The sequence below is a fragment of the Rhea pennata genome, chromosome 2 (genome assembly GCF_028389875.1).
Source record: "Rhea pennata isolate bPtePen1 chromosome 2, bPtePen1.pri, whole genome shotgun sequence".
Taxonomy (NCBI): Eukaryota; Metazoa; Chordata; class Aves; order Rheiformes; family Rheidae; genus Rhea; species Rhea pennata.
The window spans coordinates 110,400,830-110,428,397 of NC_084664.1; the positions used below are offsets into that span (position 1 = coordinate 110,400,830).

The window sequence follows — 27,568 nt, forward strand, 5'->3', positions numbered from 1 at the left end:
AGCGACTGTGTCCCAATCTACCTGTATACAAACAAACAGCACAAAATTAAAACAGGAAAGTTATCTAAGTCAGGTTTCTTAACTTTTATTAAATTCAAAAACTTCAGGAAAAAAAATCACAAGTTTCTAAGTACATGTAAAAACAAATCAGCTAAAATAAAGTGGTTGTCAAGTTAAAACTCATTTTCCATAGTTTTTCCGTCCTTGCTATTGCCCACAGTACTACCAGAAATCCTAAAAGTGCTTTAGAAATTGATTCTATCTTACCAATATGATAGTAAACCATAAGTTTACTAAGTAAAAAAGCAAACTGCTTAGGCACAAGGTGGCAGAAGACATAAGCACAAATATCAACCATGCTTCCTTAATTTGTTAGTTGAAAACAGTGTGCTAAATACCAACATGGTATTGTATTCAAAATGTCCAAACTTATTCAGTGAAATAAGGGCTCAAAAAATCAATTTTATTTCTGAATGTTAACAATTCTTTGCATCTTTTTTACTTCTAGATAACAGAAGAAGCTGCTTAAGTTGGTGGTATACCTTACTGATCAGTACCAGTGTTCATGCTAGAACAGTGGCAAAAGTGGCACAATGGGTTCCAGCACTAGGGAATGAAAAGCAGAGAAGCTGTAATCTGGAAAAGATTGGTTCATATTTGTGTTCCCAGTGTAATCAATAGTTTTGTAACCACCTGTTAAGATAGCATGACAAGCAGTCACATGCCATTTGATGGTTTCAGTTGGACTAGGTCATCCCAAGAGGGCAGTGGTGTGAGTGAACAACGAATGTCCGCTGCTTTTCTGACTACACCTAAAGGAACTGTTACACCAAAAACCAGATCACAAGAAAATTAAAACAAGAGTTTTTCCATACAACAGATTTTACCTTTTATCCATCATTTGATATTTGACATTCTAATAACAGGTGCAGTTCCACTGTCATTCATAAATACAAAATTTTATTTGCACTTCATTAGTTTAGAAAGACCACAATGATTTTCAATACCACAACATTCAGGACACACCAAGTTATTCAAATATGTATCTACTGTTTTACCACAACTAAACAGTGCATTTTAAAAAAAGATATACCAAAGATATAATTCACAAATTCATTATCAGACAAAAACTGAAACACAGTATATGCTTGATGGGAATAATTTCCACCATTAAGGTAAAATGATTTTTTTTCCTAAGTTTCCCCTTCCCCCAACCCTACAGATGTCCAGACAAATACGCATATATATTCCTTAACACAGGAAAATGTATTATCTTTTTTTTTTTTTAATAAAAAGAATTTGTCTAGGACAGCAGCATTGCTTTTTTATATCTTCATTTAGAGTTGATTACATCTCCATTTTTATTGAATCTTAATGACTCTTGCAACCAAGTTTATACTTAAGCAGAAAATTATATATGCAATTTCAGAGTGCAATCTTAGACCTGCACCAAACGTGATGTCTTAATACATAAGGAGAAGGTTTAGCATTAAACAAAATAAATAAGAGACTGCCAGAAATTAAACTTAGCTTTTCAATAAATCCAGTCAGCAGAGGATGCTACAGCCAAAAGTGTTTTCAATACATTAAAAGGAAACATAATGTTGATTATGGAAGCTTTGTACATAAAGTCCTCTGTTTTTAAAAAATTCATCTTTAAAATAGTTAGCAAAGCACCATATACTTATCTTCATACCAGAAGAGCTTCTGCCTGCCTGTTTATAATAACAAGAACTATTACAACATTTATGTCAGGAATAGGTATAGATTTAATTCTCCTCCTCCTCAACTGGAAGTGTGGTAATTCCCCACAGACTGTACAATATTTATATAACACTGGGGCAATAAATGAAATACAATTGTGAGGGAGAGGGTAATAATTAAATGTTATAGCTGAATCCTACACAGGATTACATATTTGCATATTTACAAGTTAGTGTGTAGCTCTGACTCAAATAACAAAGTGCAACAAGAAACTGCCAAATGATTGTAGTGCAGAGTAGTAAGGATACTTTCTTTTCCCTCCCACTCCTATTTTTCACTCTACATGGAGTAACAAGTCAACAGCAACGGACATGTGGCCTTGGAGGAGGCAGTTCTGGTGGGATTTCAGGCTCTGGTTGCAGGGACAGGATACTGTTGGACAATTCATTTCTTATAACATCCAGTGGCATCTTAAAGAGAAAAAAAATCATCTATAAACAATCATCTGCACAGAGCTCAGCACAAAAGGAGATAGCTTCAAGAGTTCAGTCAGCCGATGTAAACACATAAATCTTTCAGTTCTTACTAGGAAAACATATTAGAGTAAGCTGTGTTAAGAATTTCTTTCAGAAAAAAAGTTGTAAAACAGTGCTGAAATAAAGCCCCTTCCTAAACATACAAATTACAACAAAATATGGAGTAGAAGAAAAAAAGTTTAATTTAGAAGCTTCCATACCAATTATTGTGCATCTTGCTACTGATATGGAGGAGTGACAACTACGAAAAGGAGAATACAATTTATTTAATATAGTACAATACTGAAACAAGGAACTCCCAAAATCTAATTCTAATTCATATTTGAAGAGTGGCAGCTATGGGTAAATAGTTTATTCTTAGTCCATCACTTCCTGAACTATAAACGGCCATTACCTATCTTTTAAATAGGGTACTTGGTATTTCTCAAAGAGTTTAATTTGCTAGATGATTATTAGTAGGTTTTCACTGATTACATGCTTGAGATTTACCATGCAAAAAAACTCTTGATTTTAAAAAAACTACCGTTACTCACAACATCATTTTTATTAGTTTAGTTCTAGGATAACATAAATGAAACTCTCCTGAAAGAGTAAGGCAAAGAGTACTTTAGTTTGCAGTCTCAAATGTGCAACCTAATTTTCCTAACAGTTTTAAGCAGTTTAACAATATGTAAACAGAGGACAGTAGAAACACGCAACTAGCTGGCTCATTCATCACTTAAAGTAACTGTAATATTGAAAAATGGCTTTCAATAATAAATAACCCTATGAAAACCTTCAACCCATCAGGACTTCAGTTCAGAATCACAAAATGATACTTTTCAAATACAGCAACACAATCTCTTGCTCTAGAGGTGAAATACATACTAATAAGTTAAAACATGAATCCAAGATCAAAACCCACATCTGACAACTGAACATGGAATCCAGAACTTCAGTGCTTTTATGGTGCTCTTACAGCTTGCACAAAGATTGCTCCTCCACTTGCTGTGATAGATCAAGTCAGTCAAGTTGCTGACAGTTTGCTTCTCCCATAGATCTTAACACTCATTCCAGTTTGACTCAATATAAAGTAGATTTTTTTTTTCCTAAAATAATCTGAGGCATGCTTAGGAAATTATGGCTGCAGATGAAAGCAAGCAAGCGTACAGTCAGCTGCAGATGTGAAGTGAAGTAGTGGCAAATAGGAACAGATGTATAACAGAAGTATTTATGAACTGGAACATAAAGCAAACAGTTCTGGCCACAACATATTAACTAAAAACTTAGTTGGACAGTGCATAGCCTGGCTTTATACCCTCCCAACAGGTACCTGAAGCCATTCAGTATTTAAACACTGACCTTTTATGTGGTCACAGAAACTACCACCTGAATGTTTTACCTTTTTCAGAATGTCATCAACAAGTTTTAGAAATATTTCATCCACGTTAAAATTATCCTTGGCACTGGCTTCACAGAACCGCATCCCGGTTATTTGCTGTGCAAACTGATGGAAGAGAAAATAAAATAACTACATAAAGAAGCAAATATACACTCTTTACAAAACCTTTTAAAAACTTTTCTAAATCTGTGGCTTAATCTAATTCAACTAATAATATTGAATTTCTAAGATGCAGAAAATACTGTCAGACCTCTAATTTTCACTTAAAATTAGTTGACTAGAAATGGTTTTCTATCTGGGCTGCATTTTTACAGACTGAAACCTAGGAGACTTATGTCTTCCATTGACATAGATTAGTGCAGACTGCCTAAAAATAACTTCTTTTCATAAGATTTAACCATCACTCAATTAGCCATCTTAAAAAAAGCAGAAAAGAGAACTACAAATGCAAAGATTAGCCTTAATTCTGCAATATCAAAAGCCTAACTATCAAAAGCATCATAGGTTGCCAAAGGGAAACTTCCATGTATATCCATACCAACAGTGTCCGGTCAATGACACTGCTAGAGAGTCATGCTAACCCATATTCCCACCCCCCCCCCCCGATTTTTTTTTAAGCACTTCTGGAGTTTGAAGAAGAAAGGTGGAACAAAGGCAAGCCAAGTAACCAAGCAGGGCTGTTGCCTACTCTAAAATGCATCTCCCTCATTTGTAATCCAAGACTTCACTATATTCTCTTTCAGAGCCTCTTCCTCAAAAAGGGGGTAATAAAGCATTATAATGAAGGAAGAAATTGCAGGTGTATGACAACCTAACAGCTCTACCAATTCGGCTCTACTACATTTTTTCACTCAATACATTGTAATTAGTATCTACTACAGCTTCCCACAGTAGCCTGACCAATATTATTCCCAGAACTCCATGTTCATAGATGGAGACATTTTTTGATTTATTGAGAGAGTCTGAAAATCGGAGAACCTGAGATGAGGAAACTTATCACTGAAGCACCTATTATACTGAAGATAAGGCTATACTTCAGTTCATACTGAATAACAAGATTGTTATACTGAATCAGATCAGGATCTATGCGGTTGTTGTAAAGTCTACATTGAATCACATATAGTCCACAATAATGTTTAGTACCACCACATGGTCCTCCACTGCTCCAATTCCAATTTCTATATAGGTTCAAAGACTCAGAAACCCATCTTAAAAGGTAAAAGCTACAGTTGTGAACTAAATGATGGACAGCTCTACAGCCTTTGCTCTTTGTGCACTGGTATTTAACACCGATCTTTTTGGATTTCTTCTCTATCCCAGCTGAGGAAATAGCAACCAAATTCATCAGATAGTGTTTAAGACTTGTTCCTTCTACAGGGAAGAGGCTAGTTAGTGTAAGGGCAAGAAAAAATTTCAGTCTCTGAAATTTGGGCAGCTTTCATGAAGAGTTTCTGGTTGATGCCAGACAGAAAAGAATGGTATAACAGAACACTTTTCTATTCCCTACTCTACTGTGTACTGGGAGTCAATTATCACTTTTAGTTTCTTCATTCTTTAGAGCAAAGATATACTGCTCCAGCATATACTTGCCTGTATCTATAGGAGGCAGTAAACACCATGTGGATTTTGACAGAACACTACCAATATGCTCCTTACGTCTAATAGTCTGGACAAAAGTAGCCATGGACACAAAACATGGTTAGCAGCAATACCACAATAGTTCTGTTTATAAAAGTAAACAGATTTGAAAGCTCAGAAGTTTCTATTTACTTAGCTGATTTTGGAAGTTCTCAATCTTAAATATAGTCATATTTACAACCTGCATGAACTCAAATCTGGATTCGTCTCAAATGTCAATTAACTCACCTGAACACAATCTCCTTTCTCTTACTATCACCTAAGAAGGACCACAATTCGATTACACCTGTTCTTACCTTTTCTCCCTGCTGTCGAGTAATCTCTCTATCAACTTCACAGTCCAGTTTATTTCCAACTAGCAGAAGCTCTGCATCTTCTGAAGCGTACTGCAATTAAAACTTTTAATTAACTAAACCTAAAAACGTAAGATTTTGTACTGCCAATAAAATATGAAAAAGAATTGGGCAAATCAACTACTAAACCTATACAGTTCATGTATCAAAGTTTTTCAAGATATTGCTTCAAGAATTTTCAACTTTGTCTTTTAAATCCCGTTTTAAAAACATTACTTAAGAACTAAATGCTCCAGTTTATCTAAGAGTGGATATAATGGCTTAATTTCACAGACAAGAAAAATCATCTTTTCCCCCCCCCATGCACAAATAAATGTGTAAAGTTAGGGTTCCCCTGATACTTTAATTATGACAACTCTAGTTTGTGGGAGCAGCAACAGATTGCCACTTTGCATCAAAGCACATGAATGTTAAATCCCTGCTGAAAGAATCTAGTGAAATTTAGTAGTCAGTAGTTTAGTAATTGTATAACAAAGCTGTTTAAAGCCTTACAGAATCCCTTTGAGGAAACATTAGTTCTTAAATAATTTGAAAACGAAAGAAACCCAATCCCACCCCTCCCAAAATGTAAAGGCCTACCTTATCGATCATTTTCATCCATTTTGGTAAATCATCAAATGTCTCCTTCTTGGTGATATCGTATACCAATATGATTCCCTTGGCACTTCTGTAATAAGCTGAGGTAATGCTGTTGAATCTCTCCTGACCTGCTGTGTCCCTAAGAAGCAGCAGCAAACATTGGCACAAATATTTCACCAATTTACAAAGTATAGAGTATCTTTGTTTATATTTTAATAAAACCAAAACCACAACCATTAGACATTCTATACCGAGCATTTCCTTCTGCGTGTGTGAACTGCTAGCAAAACAAAATGGAGATGTAGTTTCTATTATAAACTTTTATATCAGAACTACTTATCCCATACTAACTTCACTAAAAAAGGCCACCAAACAGTTCTATATGTGTCTGAGAATGAAGCTGTTCAATGAGAATGTATCAGCATATGAAGCTGTGTTTTTTTGTTTGTTGTCAATAAAACAGCCCTGAAAAATGAGAACAGAAATGGAAACATGCTGATCAGACTTAGACAGCAGGACATCCAACTATAATATAAGCAATGCATTGATCACTGTGATTCGAACTTTCAGAGCCTCTCTGGATCAACCACAGCCATTAAACTATGGTCCTAAAACTAATGCAAAGCTCACGGCAGAAGTTTATGAAAATACTAAGCAACCACTATATGGTAGGGGTTTTTGAAGTAGATACTATCAGATTTGTATCTACTAACTTAAGATATTCAAATAGCATTTTCATTTTCACTGTCAGCATGCTAGGTATTCGCTATTTTTACCAACAATAGCGCTCTGCCCATACTAGCAGTGGTTTACATTCCACAATAGTTGAGACGGAAGGGTTACTTTTCACCAAACTACAAAAACCTATGAACTGCTTTTAATCATATCATCATGCCTGCTTACGGAATTTTTAGGCACTTATGCTAAAAAAATAGCAGTTGGATATCCTTGTTAAAATGTGACTAGTATCTTAATTGGAAAATAAGTTACAAGGTGTTCCAATGAGATCAAACAGTAGTTGCTTCAGTTCAGCCCCCAGAATCAATGGGTGATTTTGAAATTTTACTATAAGGGCAAGTCAAATGATAGACCAAAACTCTTTCCTCAGAGGGGACAAAAGACAGTAAGCACATGAGTGTAGGGACTCTCAGAATAAAAGTTCAAAAGGAACTCTATTCAGCAGTCACATTTTAGACAAAAGGAGGATGAATTTAGGGATGAGGTTAACAATGGAGAGCTAAAACACTTTACCAAAAAAAAAAAGTCACATGTACAAAATGCCACATTGATTGTCCTGAAGAATTCATTCTTTTAAGAGTTTATGCACTAAGACAAGTAGAAGAATAAATTTCCACAAACCTATCTTCACAAAGTCTTTGGTGTTCTTAATTAAATAGGCTTAAAAGTCAAGCACTTGATTTAACTTCCCTTTCTCCTGTCATAAAACTGTCACAAATGTACTAGATAGCATCAAATCTTTACTAGTGATTTTGCAAAGTAAAGCATCGACCACTAGAAACAGATTTGAAGTATTTACTTCACAGTCTATCGAAAAATATCAGCTAATACATCACAGCAGGCCAGTGGTATTGTAATATGAGACATGAAGTAGGGAGGTAGAAAAGAATAAATTTCTATCACCTCTATTTTTATTTTTTAAGTCTCATTCTCTGCAATACTTGAATAAACACATTCACACAAATCTTTGGGGCTCATAGAAAGTGAAAACAAGAATCTGTTTCAATAATGTTGATCTCTTGTAATATTTAAGACTAGTTTTAGAAAATTGATAAATTGCTTTCTTATCACTGGTGAAACATTTTTAATAAAGTAATACAAGTTCTGGCAGCTGAAATTACATATATAAATATTATTCAAAAACCCTAATTCTATTTTCTCTTCTGTTACTACTTTACTATGGCCAGATTTATTTTTTGGAAGATCCATTGAAAGTTCATCATGTGAAAAATTTACAAATTCTGGTATGAACCGTTGATTTTCCACATATGGATAACATTGCTTCAGGGCTCACAAACAGACTTCTCAAATTACTATCCTGCAGAGCAGCCTCTGCTATCTGTTGCTAATCCAGTGATCAATTGTAGTAGGAATGGGGTCCCTCTATAGTTCCATCATTCTGCGCAGACATAGCTAGATGGCAGGTGGAGGGGTATACCTGATGTGGAAGAATGCATCAAATTTAGTTTATGCCAGACTAATGGAAAAAGTTGTCCTTCTTTGCTGGCTAGTGTTCCCTCTCTTCTCTGTGCCCCTATCAGACCATGGAGGAAGAAGAAAAAAAAAAAAAAAAAAAAAGCTATTTTAGAGCCACCTAACTATGCCCCCATGTCAGTGCTAAGGAAGTTTACCAAATCCATCACAAATAGGCTACTTTTGAGTACCAAATCACCAGCACATACATACAAAAAACACAGAGGGGAAATAAACACACTAACATCCAACCATCCTCTCTGAGGAGGGAACAATCAGCACATCAGGTAAGTTTACTTGCAAGTGATGGAGCCAGCTATGGTGTACTACTCTTTGCCACTCTAGTTCTCTCCCACATGATGTTTCCCTGAGCCTGCAGCGCCATATCTTCAGGTGTCTCTGATATATAACAGCCCCTCCTCGCCCCAAAACACCCATGGGCTCTTGAGAGCTTCACAGTATCCCTGGCTGCTGCTCCCCTCTGCTGCTGTACCATGGTCATGCACTCCCCTATGAATAGGTCCTTCACCCAAATACTGCATACCTCGCAGTCTGGCTTGCTGGCTGTAAGACACACCATGTCTTGAGACTGGTTCAAAATACCCATGTCTGGCCTGGCTGCCCACTACATGCATTAAATGGCCAGATGGTCACTGACTGTCACCTGCCAGTTGCACACATTCTAGTGGATTATGGCTGAATTTCTCTGTTTTGATCTAAAATGCAGCCACTGATTTGCACACACTTTACATAAACAATGCCTCTACTGCTGCATCAAATTTTAATTACATCAGCCAACAGATTTCAGGCTTGTAGGCATTAATTTCACAGTGCTTTCCTTTAAGTTTCCTTAGAAAATTTGAAGGAAAAAAAGCTGATTTGGCATCTTTAACAACATATTAACAGTGTGCTACCATTCAAATAGTAAGGTTAAAACTGGAAAATTGTCCCTGAAATAAGTACTAATTACAGCTAGGCAGTAAGTTTAGGAAGCTACCCCCAGCTACATAAAAAAGCTGCAAGTCTGAGACGAGTATCAAGCTGACCTTACACATGGAGACTTCCAGATATCTCATTTTCTGATTGGTGCTATCTTCTGCTTTATAAAACATACAGTAAATTCTTCCAATACTGAGAAAAAAAATTGACATCCCCTAATGCAGAACTAAAATTAAAAGTTTACCTGCATTAAAATGACCTTCATGATAAGATACTTATCCTGTGTTAGAGTAATTCTTTTTTTTTTTTTTTTTAATACTCAATTTATTGCACTCCAACAGCTGGAGTATTTCAGTAAGGACAGCTGTCAAAGAACCAACAGAAAGCTGGAATAAGAGGTGAACATAACTGGACTAACTTTATGCAGTTTCATGAATAATACCAAGAGCTCATATATCAGTTCATTTTTATTCAAACTCCAGAAGTCCAAACAATAAGTTACTGCAACTTGATCAATAATTTGGCATCATTTCAGATACAGCAGCAGACTTCTTTTGAATACTAAAAGTAGTTTTCCTTTATTGATTTTTCAGTATTATTTTAAATAGAAAAACACAGGCTTATTACCAAACTAATCACAAACACACACTGTATAACTCCTTGACCATTTGTTATCTGTAAAAAAAATATTGAAACAAACAAACAAGTCTCCAAAACCTTTGTTTTTCTGTTGTTTTTCCTACTTTAGTGACAAAAACTAGACATTACTCCAAAAACAAACATTAAACAAAAGCAAATTACAAAAATCCACAAAACCCATTTTCAAATATTATTTAAATATTGACTTGTGATAAATGTCACTATTTCAGACTGCATCGAATACAATACAAATACAGTTGGTCTTAACTGAAATAGATTGGATTATTTGTTTTAAATAAATGTTCTTGTGTCTATTTAAAATAGTTGCTTGAAGCAAACAAGTAGACTCAAAACTATCTTTAGCTCTAAAGTTAAACTATTTTTTTTTAATCAGTGGTGGTAAAGTGGCCATGAAAAGGGAAATATTTTTAAATATAAAGTTAACATTGATTTAACTTTTAAATTCTATACAAGCTCAGAGCATGTAAGTCAATAATTTGCAGTTATGGACAAGATTTTTAAAAATGTTTTAAATCATTCTAACTGAGCTTTTTTTTCCAGCCATAAACTGGAAAATATATACTAAAAATATTTGAATCAATATACTGAAAATATTTAATCATATATGAATAAATATTGAACAGCAGGAATTACATTTTGTTGTACTTCAGGATAGGGGACCTCTTCTCAGATTTATTCCTCCTTTTAGAAATTTTCCAACAGAACTTCCTATTAGAAAACTCTGAGGTGTCAGAATTGGAACCTCTTATGAGATGTTCCTATTCAAACAAACTTCAGAAGCAAATCAGGCCATTTTCCTGCTTCCTTGGGCATTAAATCTGAAGAAACACCAGAGAGCTCCTTTGGCTACTTGGCAGCAGCCCACGCACAGCAACATGGAGTCACAACTTCCAGCAATCATGTGCTGGAGTACTTCAAAGAGGAAGACAGCATAGGCTGCTGCTTGCCTTAGCGAGGTCCCCACATTACTCAAGGTACACTCATGCCCCCTAATATCCGAGTAGCTCTCGGCACACCCATGCCCCAAAGCATGAAAGCATGTTTCCTATTATTTGGTCTAGTTTCAAGTTTTGAAAAAACCAATAATTTGCATATGCTTAGATTCACTTTGACATTTAAGCTATCTGATGGTTCTACTTGACTTTATCCCACAGCCTAAGCTGCATACACGTACTACTTCTCTCAAAAAAACCTGAGCTTGCTTCATCCAAGAACTGCAACACAGTGAAGCAAGTTTATTTTAACTACCTATTCTGGCAGCTCAAGGTGTTCTGGTTGGAATAGAGAAGATGAACACTATTGCTCAGTACTGCTCTACTATTTCATATGTAAAGGAGTAGGAGTCTCTGACTGAAATCTGAGAAATAAGGGAAGATGTACTGTAAGGTGGCAGAAACTGAACAGGAACCAATAGGCTAGGGTCAAGAGCTGAAATCTCTATGATCTTTAGCACACAGTTTCCTATAGTAACAGGAGTTACTATCGTCCAACTTGCATACTCCTCTACTAACAGATAGATGTGCAAAACATCCTTTGGAAAGGAAGTTTCACAGTCTAATTGATATATTTAACATAGTCCTCCTATTTCTTCATAAATTCAAGTGGTTGAGGTCTGTGAAGAACACTGCTGATAAATTGGTGAGTGGAGAGGAATGTCAAACAACCATAAAAATACTAAAGTTGAACATTATTTTTAAGTTACTCTTGTTTGGTTTTTGAAGTAGAATAATTAAATGACCGAAAAAAGAAATCAAGCACACTTGGCACCTTGAAATGTGGCTTTAGTCATTTTAAAGCAATAGATATGCATAAACTTTAGAAGAGATCCATTCACTGAGTAATACAGGATTCTGTAGTGCTATTAGTGCAATCAGGTAAAGACCAACCGTAAATGCCAAGTATCCTTAATTCTGCCTCCTTGTCAGTATGAAAGCACATTGAACTAGGATCACCAAAGCAACTTAATTCTGCATTTTTAAACTTCCAAGCATTTCACTTTCTAAGCGGCTTTTATTTTTCAGTCTAACATGTAAAGCTAGAATAACAGTTCCTAAAGGCAATATACATACCATACTTTAGGAAATTTTAAATTAGTAAAAGAAGTGGTTATCTACTCTGCTTTTCAAAAAATTTACAAGTACACCAAGACAGTTTAAGGGTCAACTATGAGAACAGCATTTTAACTGAAAACGTCCAAGAGAAAGTGACGTTTGGGGACAGGAAATTTTATTTTAAAATATATTAAAGTCCATGAATATTTTGTCTTTATGTTGTGTTTTGTCCATCACTTCAGCGGGCTTTTGCAAGGGAGCAATAGTCACATTTTAGCAACCTATCAATTCTTGTTTTAAAAAAAGTTTCATATATCCTACTAGCATATTCTCAATATGTGGAAAATAATGGTTTAAACATGTCCTTACCAACAAAGCATCTCTCCTATAAAATATTTATTCAACATTAATAAGTTGTTTGAGAAGTTTATCACATTGCAAAATAAGAACTCTTAGTAAGTGTACAGTAACATCTCCACATCAAAAGTTTTTGTTACCTCTGTCAGCTTCAGTAGACCCTGGCTAACAATTGCTGGCTCAACTGCCAGCCTTGTGGTCACAGGTTTCCAAACAGGGACACATGATGGATGAAAACATGCCAGTAACATTCAAGTGTTAGGTGACTGATGATACCAAAGATGAAGCAGCAGTTAACTCAGAGGGAAGCAAGACAGACACATGGTGCGACAAACAGAGCTCATGGTGACCTGCCAAGAGGAGTTAGTAAGCTGAATTCACTGCATCCATGTAATTAAGAATGAGAAACCATCAGAATATCCCAGAAGTGTAACAGAGTATATTTGGAGCTTTTTTCCTCCACTTTATGGATTGTTAGTAGCTTTAACAGTTTAACTACAATGATCATTATGCATTGTTAATAAACTGAAGCTAAGCTACTAGAACATATAGTAAAAGATTAGAATAATGTATATTAATATAGCTGGTTTATTCTCTCATAACAATGTTTATGTATTGTGTTACTCTGCAAAACAAAGGAGCTTGTAAGCTAAATAATTTCTAAACAATAAATTGCATCAACCATTGACTCAGAGAATCTTTGTCAGGAAACATGTAATCTGCTCCAGAAAAGAAAAGCTTAGTTCATACTTTGAGCTTGCCACAGTAACACATCTGTACCTACTGTTAAGGAACACAATTCTACCTGTATGGGATCGTTTTACTTCTCAGTGCTGTTCAGCAGATAAAATTCACTTAATAGTGAAGGACATTCAAGACTAAGTTATTTCATATAGTGTGAAAGGAACAGCACTGCCTATATCAAATCTCAGGCAAGCAGTTCAGAAAACACTTCATGCTTACTTTATAACTGCTGTTATAACAAATGCCAGTTTTAAACAGTCAAGAAAATAAAAGCCAAATACAATTTCTCTAGTGTCTTCTATTTAACTTGGTTACTCTTTTTTATTTGTAGAACTTGTATGCTATTTCATGGGTAGATTTCATTCTTCTAGAAAAAGGGCTTTGAGATCTATGATGTATGAATATTTGAGTAATTACACTTATGTCCATTTTATAAATTCATATCCTTCTCCTCCTCCTTTACCCTCGCAAAAGTCTAGCAGCATTTGTTTTTGCTTAAGTTATGTGGGAATGGAGGAGAGGAGCAAAAGGATAAGAGCTAAACCAGCTTGCAACAGTTAATAGTATTAGACAAGCATATTGATTCATGCCAGAACATAAAAATTAAAACATACTGCTGGTTGCACATTTGTTTTACTTACCAGATTTGTAATCTAATTTTCTTTCCTCTTAGCTCTACTGTTTTGATTTTAAAATCAACACCTATAAATAAAATACAGTAAACAGAAAAGGAGGAAATAAGAAGCAAAAGTAATGAGGGTGTAATTACTTCTGTGTTTGGAAAGGTATTTTATATCAACTTGCAATAGTCTGAAGAAGCAGGAGGGTTCACACCACTGTGGGCCACCTCAGCAACACCATGGGGATTTGACAAGCACTGTATAGTCTGAGAGCTGCCTAGTTGGCAGCATCACAACATAAACCATCCACTTTGTGCAGCATTCTCATCACCAGGTAAAAATCAACATAATAGTAAAACAGTGGGGCATAACTTTTTTTTTTTTCTTTTCCCCCTCCCCCTTATTCACATGTTCATTGTCAAGGACAAGCCTGATCTACTCTCAACAGGCACAGATGCCCTGGGGCACAAAGTAAAACCAAATTCTCCACATCAGCTTTGCTTGTCTGTGAAGCGAGAGCAACACTCATCTGATTCCCAGACTGGATGTTTAGCATTTGCAAAACACTTTAGTAGAAGTGAGAAACTGTAATTGGGTTTTACAGGGTTTGTCAGCACTGCCATTATTAATTCTTTTAAATGTCTGTTAGCAAATTGCTTAGATTTAGAGTACTTGATTTTTTTAATTGCTGTTATATCTGTATGGTACTTCTCTCCAGCATCTTAAAACTTCAGTCACATTTTGAATGTAAGCTAAATATTGTAAATAAAACCATAAAGACCTTCTCTAATACAGTAAGTTTAAAAAAAAATCTATTAAAAATTATGCTGGCAACCAACACACAAGACAGTATGATCAAACAATACCTAGACACAAGAGGATACTACTTCAACTACAAGCACGTTTAAGGATATAAATATCCTTATTTGTATTTGTAAGTATTTGTAGATTGTTAACTTGTTCATTTTACTATACGCTTGTACAAAGATTTTTGCTGCAGTTCTTCCTTCTGAACACCAGTGCTAAATCAAAAGGGGGGAAATAAAACAAGAGAGCACAGTTCAGACTAGTACACTTAAACGCACACAGAAGTGCAGAAGCATATTGTGTAGGAAACACTTGCTACTTCACATAAAAGTGTATACCAAGAAAAAGGATGAGAATGAAAAGATTTCTATTTTATCTTACAGAAATGACACTCATTTTTCCTAATATTATCTGTCCTGGCTAAAAGCTAAGAATCACAGTTTACTTGTTTTTATTTGTTTATTCATTAGAATCAAGACTGGACTATAACTTCTGCAGAAAGGATCAAATCTGTCCCTAATATAAGTTTTTCAGGAATTTTGAAAAACTTAAGCAGAAGAAAGTATATTTTGCGCCTTGAAAACCAATTGCACATTGTTGACTTCATCTTTATATCAAAGTGGTTTTAAAGATAATCACATTAGTAAAGTTGCTGGTATAAGACCAGTTAATTATATTTGCTTTGCAACAATAAAGTGGACTAAGTTTTAAAAAGTTAAATTTTAATAATGGTCATACAAAGGATAACTTCAATTCTATTTTTAGTTTGCAAAGCAGACTATCACTCTTTAGCAAGATTAAATATGTGGTAGGAGAGCTGATCTTCATTCCCCTAGACAAAAATCTCTTTGAACAGCTTGAAGCTGTACACTACATAGTGATAAAAGTACTATTACATTTACCACTATTAAATTTATCCTTCCCCATGCCCTTAAAAGTGTCTAGTCTGCCTACCAAAACATAGCCCATTTGTTCATCAGTAGAGCCCTTGACCAGGACAAGAACTAAAATACTAAACTGATTTGAACTGTGCAGTCTACAATTTTAAAGGAAATTTTCAGAAACTCAGACAGAAATTGAAATTAGAGTGATTAGAAATTCAAAATTTTTATTAATCCTGTCTTTAAAAATATCTTTCTACATTCTTGAAAAACTAGCCTCTGCATGAGTGCAAAATAGAAGAAAGTGAAATTGACTGGTTATGCTCTAGTATACAAAATGCAGGAAATATTAATAGAAAAGCAGTAATTAAAAAAAATTAACCACCTGTTTTTCCCATTAAATACCTTTTCTCTAGATATTTCCATTTAAATTACAAAATGCAACTGTTTTAAAGGTCACAGCATTGTCTTCAGTAAGTCAGTGACTTTAATCTCTAAGGAGATAATCACTGTTAACTATCAGAGCAGTGTAAGAAATTGGTTTAAACCTCTCCCTTCCTCAAAAAAGTCTGAATATAATTGCCCCTGTATCTGAACCCCAGTTCCCAGTCTTGTCATTACATCTCATATACAAGCTACTAGATGATTTATCATTCATCTAAGAACTTACCCCCCCCCCCCAACACACATTTTACCTCCCACAAAAACATCAATGGGAAAAACAGTCTATGATGCTTATACAGGTAGTACACTTGTCCTACGCTAACAGTTATGCTTGTAGAAGAGCTTTATTTGAGCACAAAGTCAGAGCAATACAATTCTGCTGTGTAAAGAAAAAGCCCTCTTGTCACAGAAAAAAAAAGTGTAAATCAGCTCTGATCCAAAATTATATTACAAATTATCATAAAAATTTCATATAAATTTCATCAATTCCTTAAAAAAAAGTTTTAAAGAAGTGGTTTATACACTGCTGTCTTACATAAACCCAGAAATAAGAAGTGTTTTCTTTTTAAAAGAAAATGATGAACTAGAGGGAGAAAAAACAACAGTTGTATTAAAAGAAATTTTATACTCCAGACTTCATGGAAGTAGTAAGCACAACCTACCCACCTAACTGAAGTGGAGAAGGAGCCTCCATATCGAAAAAGATTGCTTCAAAATAAATACCAAATCGTGTTATTTCAGAGGCAGAGCTTTCTATATACCACCTTAGAGTCACACTATGAAGCATTCCCTGCTGTTAGACTTTGCAATGAAAAAGGCAAAACAGCAACAGTTTTGGAGACGCATATTCTTCTACAGAACTGTTTGAATCATTTAGCAGTTTTAAATCAGATGGCTTGCCAAAATGAAGCAGAGGTGTTCAACTGATTTTTATAATTAGTAATGCTCTGCAAGCATCAACACAATACCAAAAGCTTCGTCTGCCAATATTGAAGAAAAAAAAAAAAACTGGCAACATTCCCCTTGCACATGAAGAAACACATGAATTCCTATACTTGTAAGGTTTCATTACCACTACATTTTACCATAGAGCAGCCAAAGATAATTGTATTTATTAAATTACTAATCTCTGTGTAAACTCAAAACAACACAACACAATCACTTGCTTTCAGTTTAAATTTTAAAAATCATCCCATCACATTACAAAACGTTAAATGAAACGATTTAGTCTAAGGTCAAGGAAAACATCTAAATGAGAAGTTTTACTATCCATACAATTGCTTCAGTTATTAAAAGCAAGAGGAAAAACATGTAATATTCTTAAAAGGTTGATCAGGAAATTAATACTTTCCACTACTACAGATAACATACACTTTTTGGTCTTGAATCACATTGAGATGCAAGACCTAGATCTTTCCATTCACAAATACTGAGCATAAAGAACAGTCTTACAATTCTTTATAGTTGTAGGTGTAGAATGCACTATTTGGACCAATTGCTGAAATCTCCTATTCTTCATCAAAATAACTACAAACAGTCCTTTAAGCCCCTCTATTTAGTACAGTATAGTGAAAAGTATTAAGTCTGCTGTTAGAAAATGGTGGTTTTTTTTTTGTTTTTTTTTTTTTTTTTTGGTGTGCTTTGTAATAACCCAGTGTTGATGCCAGCAGTAGTTGACTAGTTATTTGAAATCCTTGGTTCAACAAGCTCTTAATTTATAGCTGCTCTCAGCAAAACGTATCTTTCTTAGTGTTGTTAGACATCATTCTAAGGCCTGTTAAGGACAAGAAAGCTGTCAGAATTCATTCAAGTTTCACATTGTAATGACACTTGTAGTGCTTGCACAGTTACTTCTTATGGCAGATCCTAAAACAAATACAGCCCAAGTTCATGAAGTTTGTTCATTAGTTCCATCCATGTTCAACCCTGTCAGAGGCTGCTCCAGTCTTGAAATTGTATAGTTGTACCAAGAGTGACGAACTAAGAAGCCCTCCAGAAGGTTGTGTACATTGACAGAAAGGGATTACTAGCCCTGGCACTATACCCTAGTAGCACAGCTACACAATATTCTCCCCACTGTGCGCACCTAACTATGGCAAACATCCTCTTAAAAAGATGTCAACAATTGCTAATATAAACAAGCCACCTAAACACCTTGTGTCCTTAATTATGCAAATACAACTCAGGATGTGAATTTACAGATAGCTCAGTAAAAGAGAGGAATCAATAATTACTGTTGACAATTGCATTAAATCTGAACAACGCTTTTAAAAATAAAGGATTTCAAAAGCCTCTTTTGCTGCCGCAACTCTGGCAAACCACTGCATACCGATCTGTGCTTCACCAAAAGAGCTATCTGATATCAGCACTATTAAAATCAACCAAGTGGATGCCTCACACTATCTTATTTGCATTTTAAAACCTTACAATCTAATTTATTCCCAACAAGAAATCAAATGTACACGTGCCAGAGGAGCCAACAGGTACACATGTTCATGATTATTCTGAAGTGTCCTTTGCCAGGCTGCAACAACGTGAAGAGAACCAAAAGGCTTGTCATCACTCCCTTCCCAATGAAGGGGCAACCTCACTCCATACATCAGTCTGACAGGGATCACTGGCAATCAGCACATTCACTTTTCTTTAAAATGATTACACTCACACTATGAGTAAAAGAAACAGGAACAGGAAGAATCCTGACAGTCTTTTCCTTTTTTTGTGAACTCAAGTTGTGCACTTTGGATGCCACACTGACACCCACTTTACTCTGGCAAGACCTCCTTCAGAAATCCAAATATATAACCTATAAACATTGTGCGCTTGCAAGAACTAATGGAAAAATATAATGTGTATAAAAATACAGATCTCAGTCTCTCGTTTGGTGTTTAATAAGTGTTTCAAATTATACAGATTCAACTTGCCCTACCACTTAAAACAGCAAATGAGGGTGTCCCCCCTCCCCTTCAAGGTGGATATGTTAAAAAAGCAATTAAGTAAAACACCACATATTTGGCTTTTTGATGGCTTGTATAAAATTTTTAGTTAGGTATTTTAAAAATTTTATGTAAAGAGCACTGTTCTTGTTATTAAAATGAACTTTCCATTAAACACACATACATGTATTTTTCCCCTCCATGCACAGGAGAACACCCACTACAATAAGTACAATGCTTTCTCCAGGAAAAATACATGGCTACTAGAATAAAAAGCAAACTGTAATTTTTCTTAAAAGTACACTAAACATACACGTAAGAAAACTTTCTGCACGCCTTTTAAAAATAAACATCTCTAAAAGAAAGAACAGACAACTCAGAAGTGCACTAACGAAGTTCTAGATAAGGGCCTATCACTGTCCTATCTTCTCACTGAACCAAATGTGAGACTGTTCCAGACTACATCCCCTGCCCAAGTCTAGTCCAGAACAGATTAAAGTATACTCATTTGTTGTACCATATAGGAATAAAAAGTTATCTAATAAAGCACACACTGAAACACACATAACTGGGACTAGCTTCTCTATTTAAAACTAAATAAATTTGCTTAGAAATAAAAAAAGACAGCGAAGAGATCTCTCTTTTCACAGATTTTGTATTTAGGTTTTCAGTAAGAGTCTGACCTAATTATTTATTTTGTTAACGTGGCAAAAAAGGAAGTGGAAATTGTTTTGCTGAAGGCAAACATAGTAAGCTTCAGGAGGCCAAGATTTCCTGATCACAAAGTTTAAGTAGAAGTTGGAAAAGACAACGCATACAGAGCACACAAAAAACCTAACCAAAATCAATTCCAATAGACTATGTTTTATTATTACTATTACTATTACTATTATTACTATTTTATTATATACTCTTAGCTGTTCCCATCAAAGCAATTCAATCAGTGAAAAATAATCAGAACATGTTTAGAGGAATACAGTTTAAAAATTCAAAGGCTGCATACTAAGCAACCATTAGAATTTGCATATAATTCAAAGGCTGTGACTGTTTAATTTGGACATCTGACAGCATTATGCAGACAAATTTCCTTGCTTTCCCTACAATCAATGACTGAGATCATGTGTTTTGTGAGGCAAGAACCATCTCTGTTACTAGTTTGTACAGTGTCAAGTATAATGAAGTCCTGGTCTGCAAATAAATACTAATTACAACACAAATACTCATGACTACAGTATCCAGAACTATTGGTCAATGAATAGATGCTCAATGGTTTTAATACTAATTTCTACCCCCTTGTTGGGGCGAGGAGGATAAGGACTATATGAACATGCTCCAAACAATTACAAAAGGTATATGGAGCGAGGGAGGGAGGGCGAGGGAGGAGGAAAAAAAAAAAAAAAAACAAAACCTTTAAGGGAAAAATATAAAACGTCGTATTTTATTTTACTTGAAGCTGTAAGAAATGCAGTTAATTTAAAAAATGCTGAAGGGGAAATCTCTTTCAAAGTTTATATTATAAATTTAAAGATTAAAAAAAGATTTAGGAGCATTAAGTATTAGTCACACACGAGCCAGTTCAGGGTTTATTTTAGAGGCAGGTAATGCAAGTTGTCCACAAAACTTTTGAGTGTAATTTTAGAATGATTAACATGCAGAAACTTGAGACTGCTTGCCTAAAATAAAAGTCTACATGCATCTGAACTGGCAACTGTACTACAAACAAGAATGAAACAGACATACCAACAACAAAAAGAAAGGTAATACGTACAATAGCTAAATTTTAAAGGTGTAATTACAATGCATTTTTAGAAAGCTACCTGTGGTTTTTGGAAGTGCAACAATGCAGTTTATAAACATTTCAGATGCTTGATACTTCCTCCATTTTCATTCAATTTGAAAGCTCTCATTTTGTTCGCTTTAATTGACAATATTTGACAATTATAATGCCTTTCACAGAACTGAAGCTTTTGAAACTTTTTACAGTACTACATTCAAAGTATGGACCCAAAATGTTGATAAACAGAATGAGGTTGAAGGGGATTCTCTGGGGCCTTCCTGAAGAAAAGTATTTTTGAAACTCCTGACTACAGAACTGAAATAAAAAGTGAACTGCCGGTCTACAACTACCCAGTGGCCAGGAAGATTGAATTTAATGAATTATACTGTCCAAATTTTAAAAAAGCAGAATCTATTTCAAAATGAGTACTGAATTCTGCATTCTATTTTGGATATCAAGTTTCCCATGCCTCAGGGTATCAGAAGAAATAAGCTGTAAAAACACTGCTATATATTCTTAAACACTAGTAATCTTAAACAACAGAGAGGATTAATATTCCTAGCTGTTAAGGTAGCCTAGCCACTCTCAATTTTCTGTCTTCCATTTTACGGTTTATCTAAAAAGCACAAATATTCTGCAGAATGTACATGCACTATTTTTATAAAATGAATATTTAAGTTTATAATTTCCAGACAGAAATATGGAAGTCTAACTCAGAATCATATGCCCTCTACATTTTTTTGTACTGCTTCTGACACTCTCAGCTGTTCACAGCCTGGACTGAGTTTGACAGCTGCATTCCAGTCTCCTTACAAAACAAACTCCTCCATATTTGATGCCATTCAAGTGGGCTTTACCTTTTTTCTGTTTTACTTGCATATTCTCGTACATGTGCTGATCTTGTATATGGGCTACGAGTTGTTCAGACAGTCCTGTAGTGTTGATATAACCCAGTACCTGAATAGCTCTATCAGGTCATGATGATACCTAGTTTACAAATGAAGGAAAAAGTGAATTTCAAATTTACTCATCTGAACAACCTCTAGGTAATTAAATAAACAGCAGGCCCTAAACCCCCATTTCTGAACCCTGATAATTTGTATCATCTTCCTACTATGTTTTCCTACTTTAAAATATAAGTTTATTCTTATATTCTTCTTCTAGGGACTCAAATGACTACCTATGCAAAGAATTGCTGACTAATGCAGTAAAGTATGCTAAATTCCAAGTATGGACCCAAAATGTTGATAAACAGAATGAGGTTGAAGGGGATTCTCTAGGGCATTCTTGAAGAAAAGGTTTACAGGTATGACCCATAACATTCAAGTTATTAGTCCACATTTTTAGGACTGTTAGAATTAAGAAAGGCTTTGAATGGTGACAAATAATAATAATAAAAGAATATCTATATAGATTTCTTTCCATATATAATTATGTATAAAAACAAGCTGCCTTACACAAGACTTCTAATAGAAATTAAGCCTGAAGTTTCCACTATTCCTATTGTTTACTGATGGAAGTCAAGTATTTGCATGGATAGGAGTATGTTAAGAATAACTGATAAGAAATAGACTACTTGGAAGAAAGACACTACTGAGTTCTGTAAATCAAATGAGTTTCCAGCTTACATACCACTTCATAGTAACATCAAATTAAGGCAGAACAAGGCCAAAGACCATGCTCTGTGAAGTCAAAAGCAATCTCTCACTACAGTGCATTTGTATGCTCTCCATCTGGATCCCACAAGCTGCAATTAGCCCAAAACAGATCACAATATTCTCATCCCAGTCTACAACAAAACTTCTTATTTACAAGCTTAGCTGAATAGCTCAGCCTATGATTTCTCTCGTAAATCACGACTGAAGGAAGCTTTAGTATTCACTACAAGTGGTAGTGCAGTTCCCTGTGAACAGCTGCTAAAGGAGCCAGCAATGAGCCTGTACAAAGCACCTAAACTGCTCTTACATTACCAAAGGCAAGTCATGTCTCCTGGGACGCTTTCTTACATGGGAGGAAGAGTTAAAGGTAAGACCAAGTCTCTGAAATAAACTGGGGGTAAGGGTAAAGCAGAGGAGCTCAATTTGACTTGAAGGAGCAGGATAGTCAGGGGTCTTAGAATTAATCAGGTCAAGGCCTCAGATTTGGGAGAGCAGGAGCCTCAGGCTCCAAGATTAAAATGACAGAATGTAGCACCTGTGGCAAAACTGGATGGATAGGAAATAACAATTGAATTTTGTAGATCTGTCATGTAGGAAAAAACACAAAAAGATCTGGGAGGAGCTAAGATTTGGTAGATGTAGATAGGATATACAACTGTGGCACTGAGTAGTCATCAAAGAGAAGCTGGGAAGGGAAACTGGCTTTTGACAAGTAAAAACTCTGAGGAGGGAGAGGGACACATAGCAGATTTTTCTTTTTAATTAATATACAAAATTATCAGTTCTCCATAGTAATTTTGTTACAAGAGATATTTCTCTGAGGAGACTACTTTTGGAGAAAAAAGTGAGGGAGGAAGAAGCAAAAGGCAAGCATTCTTCCTTCCACCACCCATCTTCAAACTTTCTCACAGAAAGAGGGTATCTACCTTTTGGAAAGATCATTCTTTTTAATGCCTAATTTGACATACTTGTTTCTAATTGTCAAGAATCCTAAAAATCTCTAAGCAGAAATTCTATATTAATAAGTGCATGGAGGTCAAATAACAAATCATTAATGGAGATAAATTTTAAAAGTATACATATGTTTGTGGACAAAGTTAGTATGATGCCCAATATCATCCCCGCACAAACATTCTTCCATTTAAGAAGAGATGTTACCTGAACTACTAACAGGTTATTTGGATTTAACACTGGCACAAATAGCAGAGCAATTTTAGATCACTGCAGATAAAAAGTAAATTTCCTTCCCCCAAACAAGTTATAACCCAATAGTAAGAACAAACATTCAAGCACACAAAACTGTAAACAGCAATATCCATTTCTCAGTTGACATCAGTGCTCCAAATCAGTAAATATTTGAGCATATTGAGTATCGTCAGTACTATGTAAATAGCAGATAAAGTAGACACAATATTCTATGCAACTAACTTAAAGCCCAAAATAAATACATCAAAAGCTTTTTAGATCAGCAGCACATCATGTGTTGCTATGAATATTGTGTTGAAATCTGCCACGCTATTTTTGAACACTTTCAAAGAACTACAGTATTTTGAGAAGAGACTGAAGACATGTTGATTTGTTTTTGTTACAGAATTTTCTTTTCCAATCTGGTAATGTAGTCTTTGTGAATTAATATTAAAATATCTTCTTTTTTTAATTGAATACTACCTCTGGCTTTCAGTAGAAACACTCCATGTTCCAGTAACCTAGCATTGCTTATCTTAAATACCTGGGGCTAGGAAACAGTCAATAGCTTCTAATAAGCCTTGGACACTCTAAGCTTTTATCAGTCACATTTGCTATCCTTCTGCTATCAGAAAAGACCACTGAGTAACCTGTACGTTTTCATATAAAAAATGAAGTTGCTAAATGCTGTTTCGTTTGGCCTATGCTTCCAAAACTAATAGCTTAAAAACAATATAAAAATAAGGTTCAGACTATTAATATCAAGTTGAGGGGGTAACTACGTATTCTAGTGTTCTATTTAAAATACAGCTTTACAAATAAGATAGGGCAAATAGTAACACTCCTTCAGTTACACAATCTTTTCAGATATCTCAAGGTATATTCAGCCTACAGAATTTCCTCTGAAACTGGATCATTCACTGGGTTTTCAACAATGTTTCAAAACACTTTCTCTATTTACAATTCTCAAAAGCCCAATAAATGGTTTGAGGGGAAGAGCTCTGTGATTGGAATTGCAGATCAAAGTCTGGCTTCAGTTCATTTTGGAGTATGGATTATTTTCAATCTACACAAAAACATACAAACTGGAGGTTATTCCTCCTTACTCTATAGCACAAAAAAGAAGGGCAAAAGCTTTCAATCATGGCTGTGAAAAGCTCTTTCATTTAGCAGTCAAAGGACCTGAGGATATCTCAGCAGCTCACAATTTTAGTTAGAAAACCTTGAAAGAATGCCACTACTGTCAAGCCATTCTACATGTATTCTGGCACAAGCTGATTTCCCTATGCTGATTTTATGTTGGCACACTTCATACTCAAACATTACACAATACTCTGTCTAGCAGCACACCACCATATATTTCCTTTTTTTTTTTTTTTTTTTTTTTTTTCCTAAAATAAGGAAGCTTCTCTGCTTCAATCACTGTCTCACTTATCTAACAAATCAGTTTTGCTTACAAGGCACCAGACTGGAAGTCTGGACTAGAGTACCTCCTCTCACTTCTCAAAATCTGCATCAGGATAGGGTTAGAGAGAACTATCCAACCTTGAAGGTACATTTAATGTAAGTCAACCCAAAGAAGATGCACGTAAGGTTAACACAACATACATAGTCCTGGAGAATTTATGATGAATACGTTCCACTATTAGTTCTACTTCCTCAATTGTATCATATGTTTAATTAACATCAGTCTATGGAAGCCATCAGCATTTCTTCATTTTAAACACATCACTTGAGGATGATACCTCTAACACACTATTACTACCTATTTAAGAGGTTAAGTTACTGACTTCAAAACAAAATTGTACAGTTGCTGGGAGGAAAAACCATAGTGCTACCAAACTTACATTTTTAGAAGATCTAGTAAAGGATAAAAAAGCTTGCAAAACACATATTAGAACTAAAGCAAGGGCAACTGTATATTATTCTGTCATTGAAAGATAGCTTTGGATAGCAACAGCTCAGTTTCTAAAATGCAATATAATCACTTTCCATCAGATGCTTCACAATTTGTTACATTCCAAGCTACAATTAAGCCAAGCACATGTATTTTACAGTGACACAGATTTAACCACCACCTTGTTGCAGAACTCAAAAGTTCAGCTTCAAGGATAGGTCTGTAATAACAATGCAGGCTAACTAGCTTGTTTTCCTCCCTTTACACATTCATACACTAAAAAGCAGCAGGCATTAAATTACCTCAAAGACTTATACGAATGACTAAACAACAAATAACAAGCCATTCTGCAAAACTAGGAGGTTACTCTGCAGTTTGTTGTATGATGAGAAGCAAAACACCCCATATGCTCAAAATGGTACTCTTCAGAAACAAAACAAGAACTTCCCTGGATCTAGTTTCACAGAGGGTTTCTTGAGGAAGGCCCAACAAGAAGCTCGAGCTAACCAGGCTGCGGTCTGGAATAGAATTTCAGCTCCCACTGACTACACTGTATACACACTGTGCAAGTTTTTAACTCCTGAAATACTAACAACTGCCTTGTATACAACATCAAAGACTTCAGGATGCAATTATGTGCTTCAACAATCATCCCTGATGCTTTTTGGTGGCAATAATTTTTGTCCACTATTAATAACAGTGGTACTGCACACCTTCTGAAAAATCTGCAAAGATAACTAGGATTCCTATAATCTCCTAATCAAGAGTTGGAAGGCCTGACACCATGGATTCTCTTATCATAAGCTTCATGAATGTCCCAGCTCGCATTCCCATTAAAAAACCCCAACTCTGTGACCAAACAACCCACCCAGGTTAACGCGACCAAATGCAACACACAGACAAGTGCAAGGGACTGCTATGTAACTGCTCTAAAGGGAATGAGAGATTAAAGCACCCTACCTGCATGCATGTGAGAAGGGTATGTATAGGGTCAGTGCACAGAAGCGAGAGACGCTCAACACACCGAAAACAAGGAGGGAGAAGGGCCAACTAGGAAGGCCACCAAACCAAGACCCACATGTGCACAATCTGTGCGTCGCGCGGCCAGGCAGCATGGCAGCGTGGCCCAGGCCGGGAAGCACAGAGGCGCAGACGGCCTTCTCCCTCAGGAGGGCAAGGGGGATAGGAGGGACGAGATGGGACGCGGGACGAGCGTGGCGCGGCCCGGCGGGCTCCCTTACCCACGGTGGACTTGCAGGCCTCGCAGAAGGTGTCGTCGGTGAAGCGCTCCATGAGGCTGGTCTTGCCCACCCCCCGCGAGCCGATGATGATCACCTGCAGCTTGAAGTCGGCGGGGCGCGGCGGCTGCTTCCTGCGGCGGGCCTGGCCCCCGGACAGCGCCGGCGACCCCCCCGCCGAGCCCGCCCCGAGGTCCAGCCCGCCGCCGCCGCCGCCCGCCCTGCGCTGCTGCAGCCCCGAGCCCGGCTCCATCAGCGACGCATGCGGCGCCGCGCGCCCGCGCCGCGCTCCCGCCCTCCCCGCGACCGCCGCCGACCGCTGCGAGGCAGGGCGAGGAGGAAGGGAGGGGAAAGGGAGGGCAGCGAGGACGAGCAACGGCCGCCACCGGCTCCCTGCGCCCGGCCCCGGCCCGACGGGAACGGGAACGGAACTCGGCCGCCGGCCGCGAGCGGCGCTCCCGGCCCCGGCCCGCGCCGCGCAGCGCCCTCTGCAGCGCCGGAGCCGCGGCCTAGCGCCGCAGTGCCGGGGGCGGGGAAAGGGGGCGGCCCCGCCCCAACGGCCGCACCCGCCCCAACGGTCCGAGGGGCTCGCGCTCGCCCCCGCCTTCCCGCCCTCCCCGCTCCCGCGCGGGCCGCGGGGCGGGGCGGCGCCGCCTGCGCGGGTGGTGCTGGCGGCGGGTGACGCCCGCGGGGGGCGGGGCGGCGCCGCGCCCGGCTGTGCCTGAGTCATGGCGGCGGCGGGCGGGGGGCGGTGGCGCGCTGCTGCCTGCTCGGCCCGCGTCGGGGTGACCTGCTTCCTCCACGGCATAAACCTGTTTGTACTAATAACCTGTGCTGATTTATTCGCTCGCTATGCAGATTCCAGGGGAAGCACCAAAAGCACCTAAAGGAAGACGTGATACCATAACTCACGTAAATGAAAATGATCCGAATGAGCTCTTGTTTGTAATTGCTGAGGAAATATCTACCTCTCTA

At 36.9% G+C, this 27,568-nt stretch overlaps 1 protein-coding gene across 1 annotated transcript; it reads right to left on the minus strand.

Annotated features, from left to right (window-relative positions):
- Window positions 1–943: 943 nt before the first annotated feature.
- On the minus strand, window positions 944–27,050 carry RAB12 (RAB12, member RAS oncogene family). The gene is made up of 6 exons (XM_062570148.1): window positions 26,597–27,050; window positions 13,795–13,855; window positions 6,192–6,330; window positions 5,556–5,645; window positions 3,622–3,726; window positions 944–2,174 (listed from the first exon to the last, which is right to left on the minus strand). The coding sequence occupies exons 1-6, from the start codon at window positions 26,844–26,846 to the stop codon at window positions 2,061–2,063; spliced, it is 759 nt and encodes a 252-aa protein (XP_062426132.1). The 5' UTR covers window positions 26,847–27,050; the 3' UTR covers window positions 944–2,060.
- Between the last annotated feature and the right edge of the window lie 518 nt (window positions 27,051–27,568).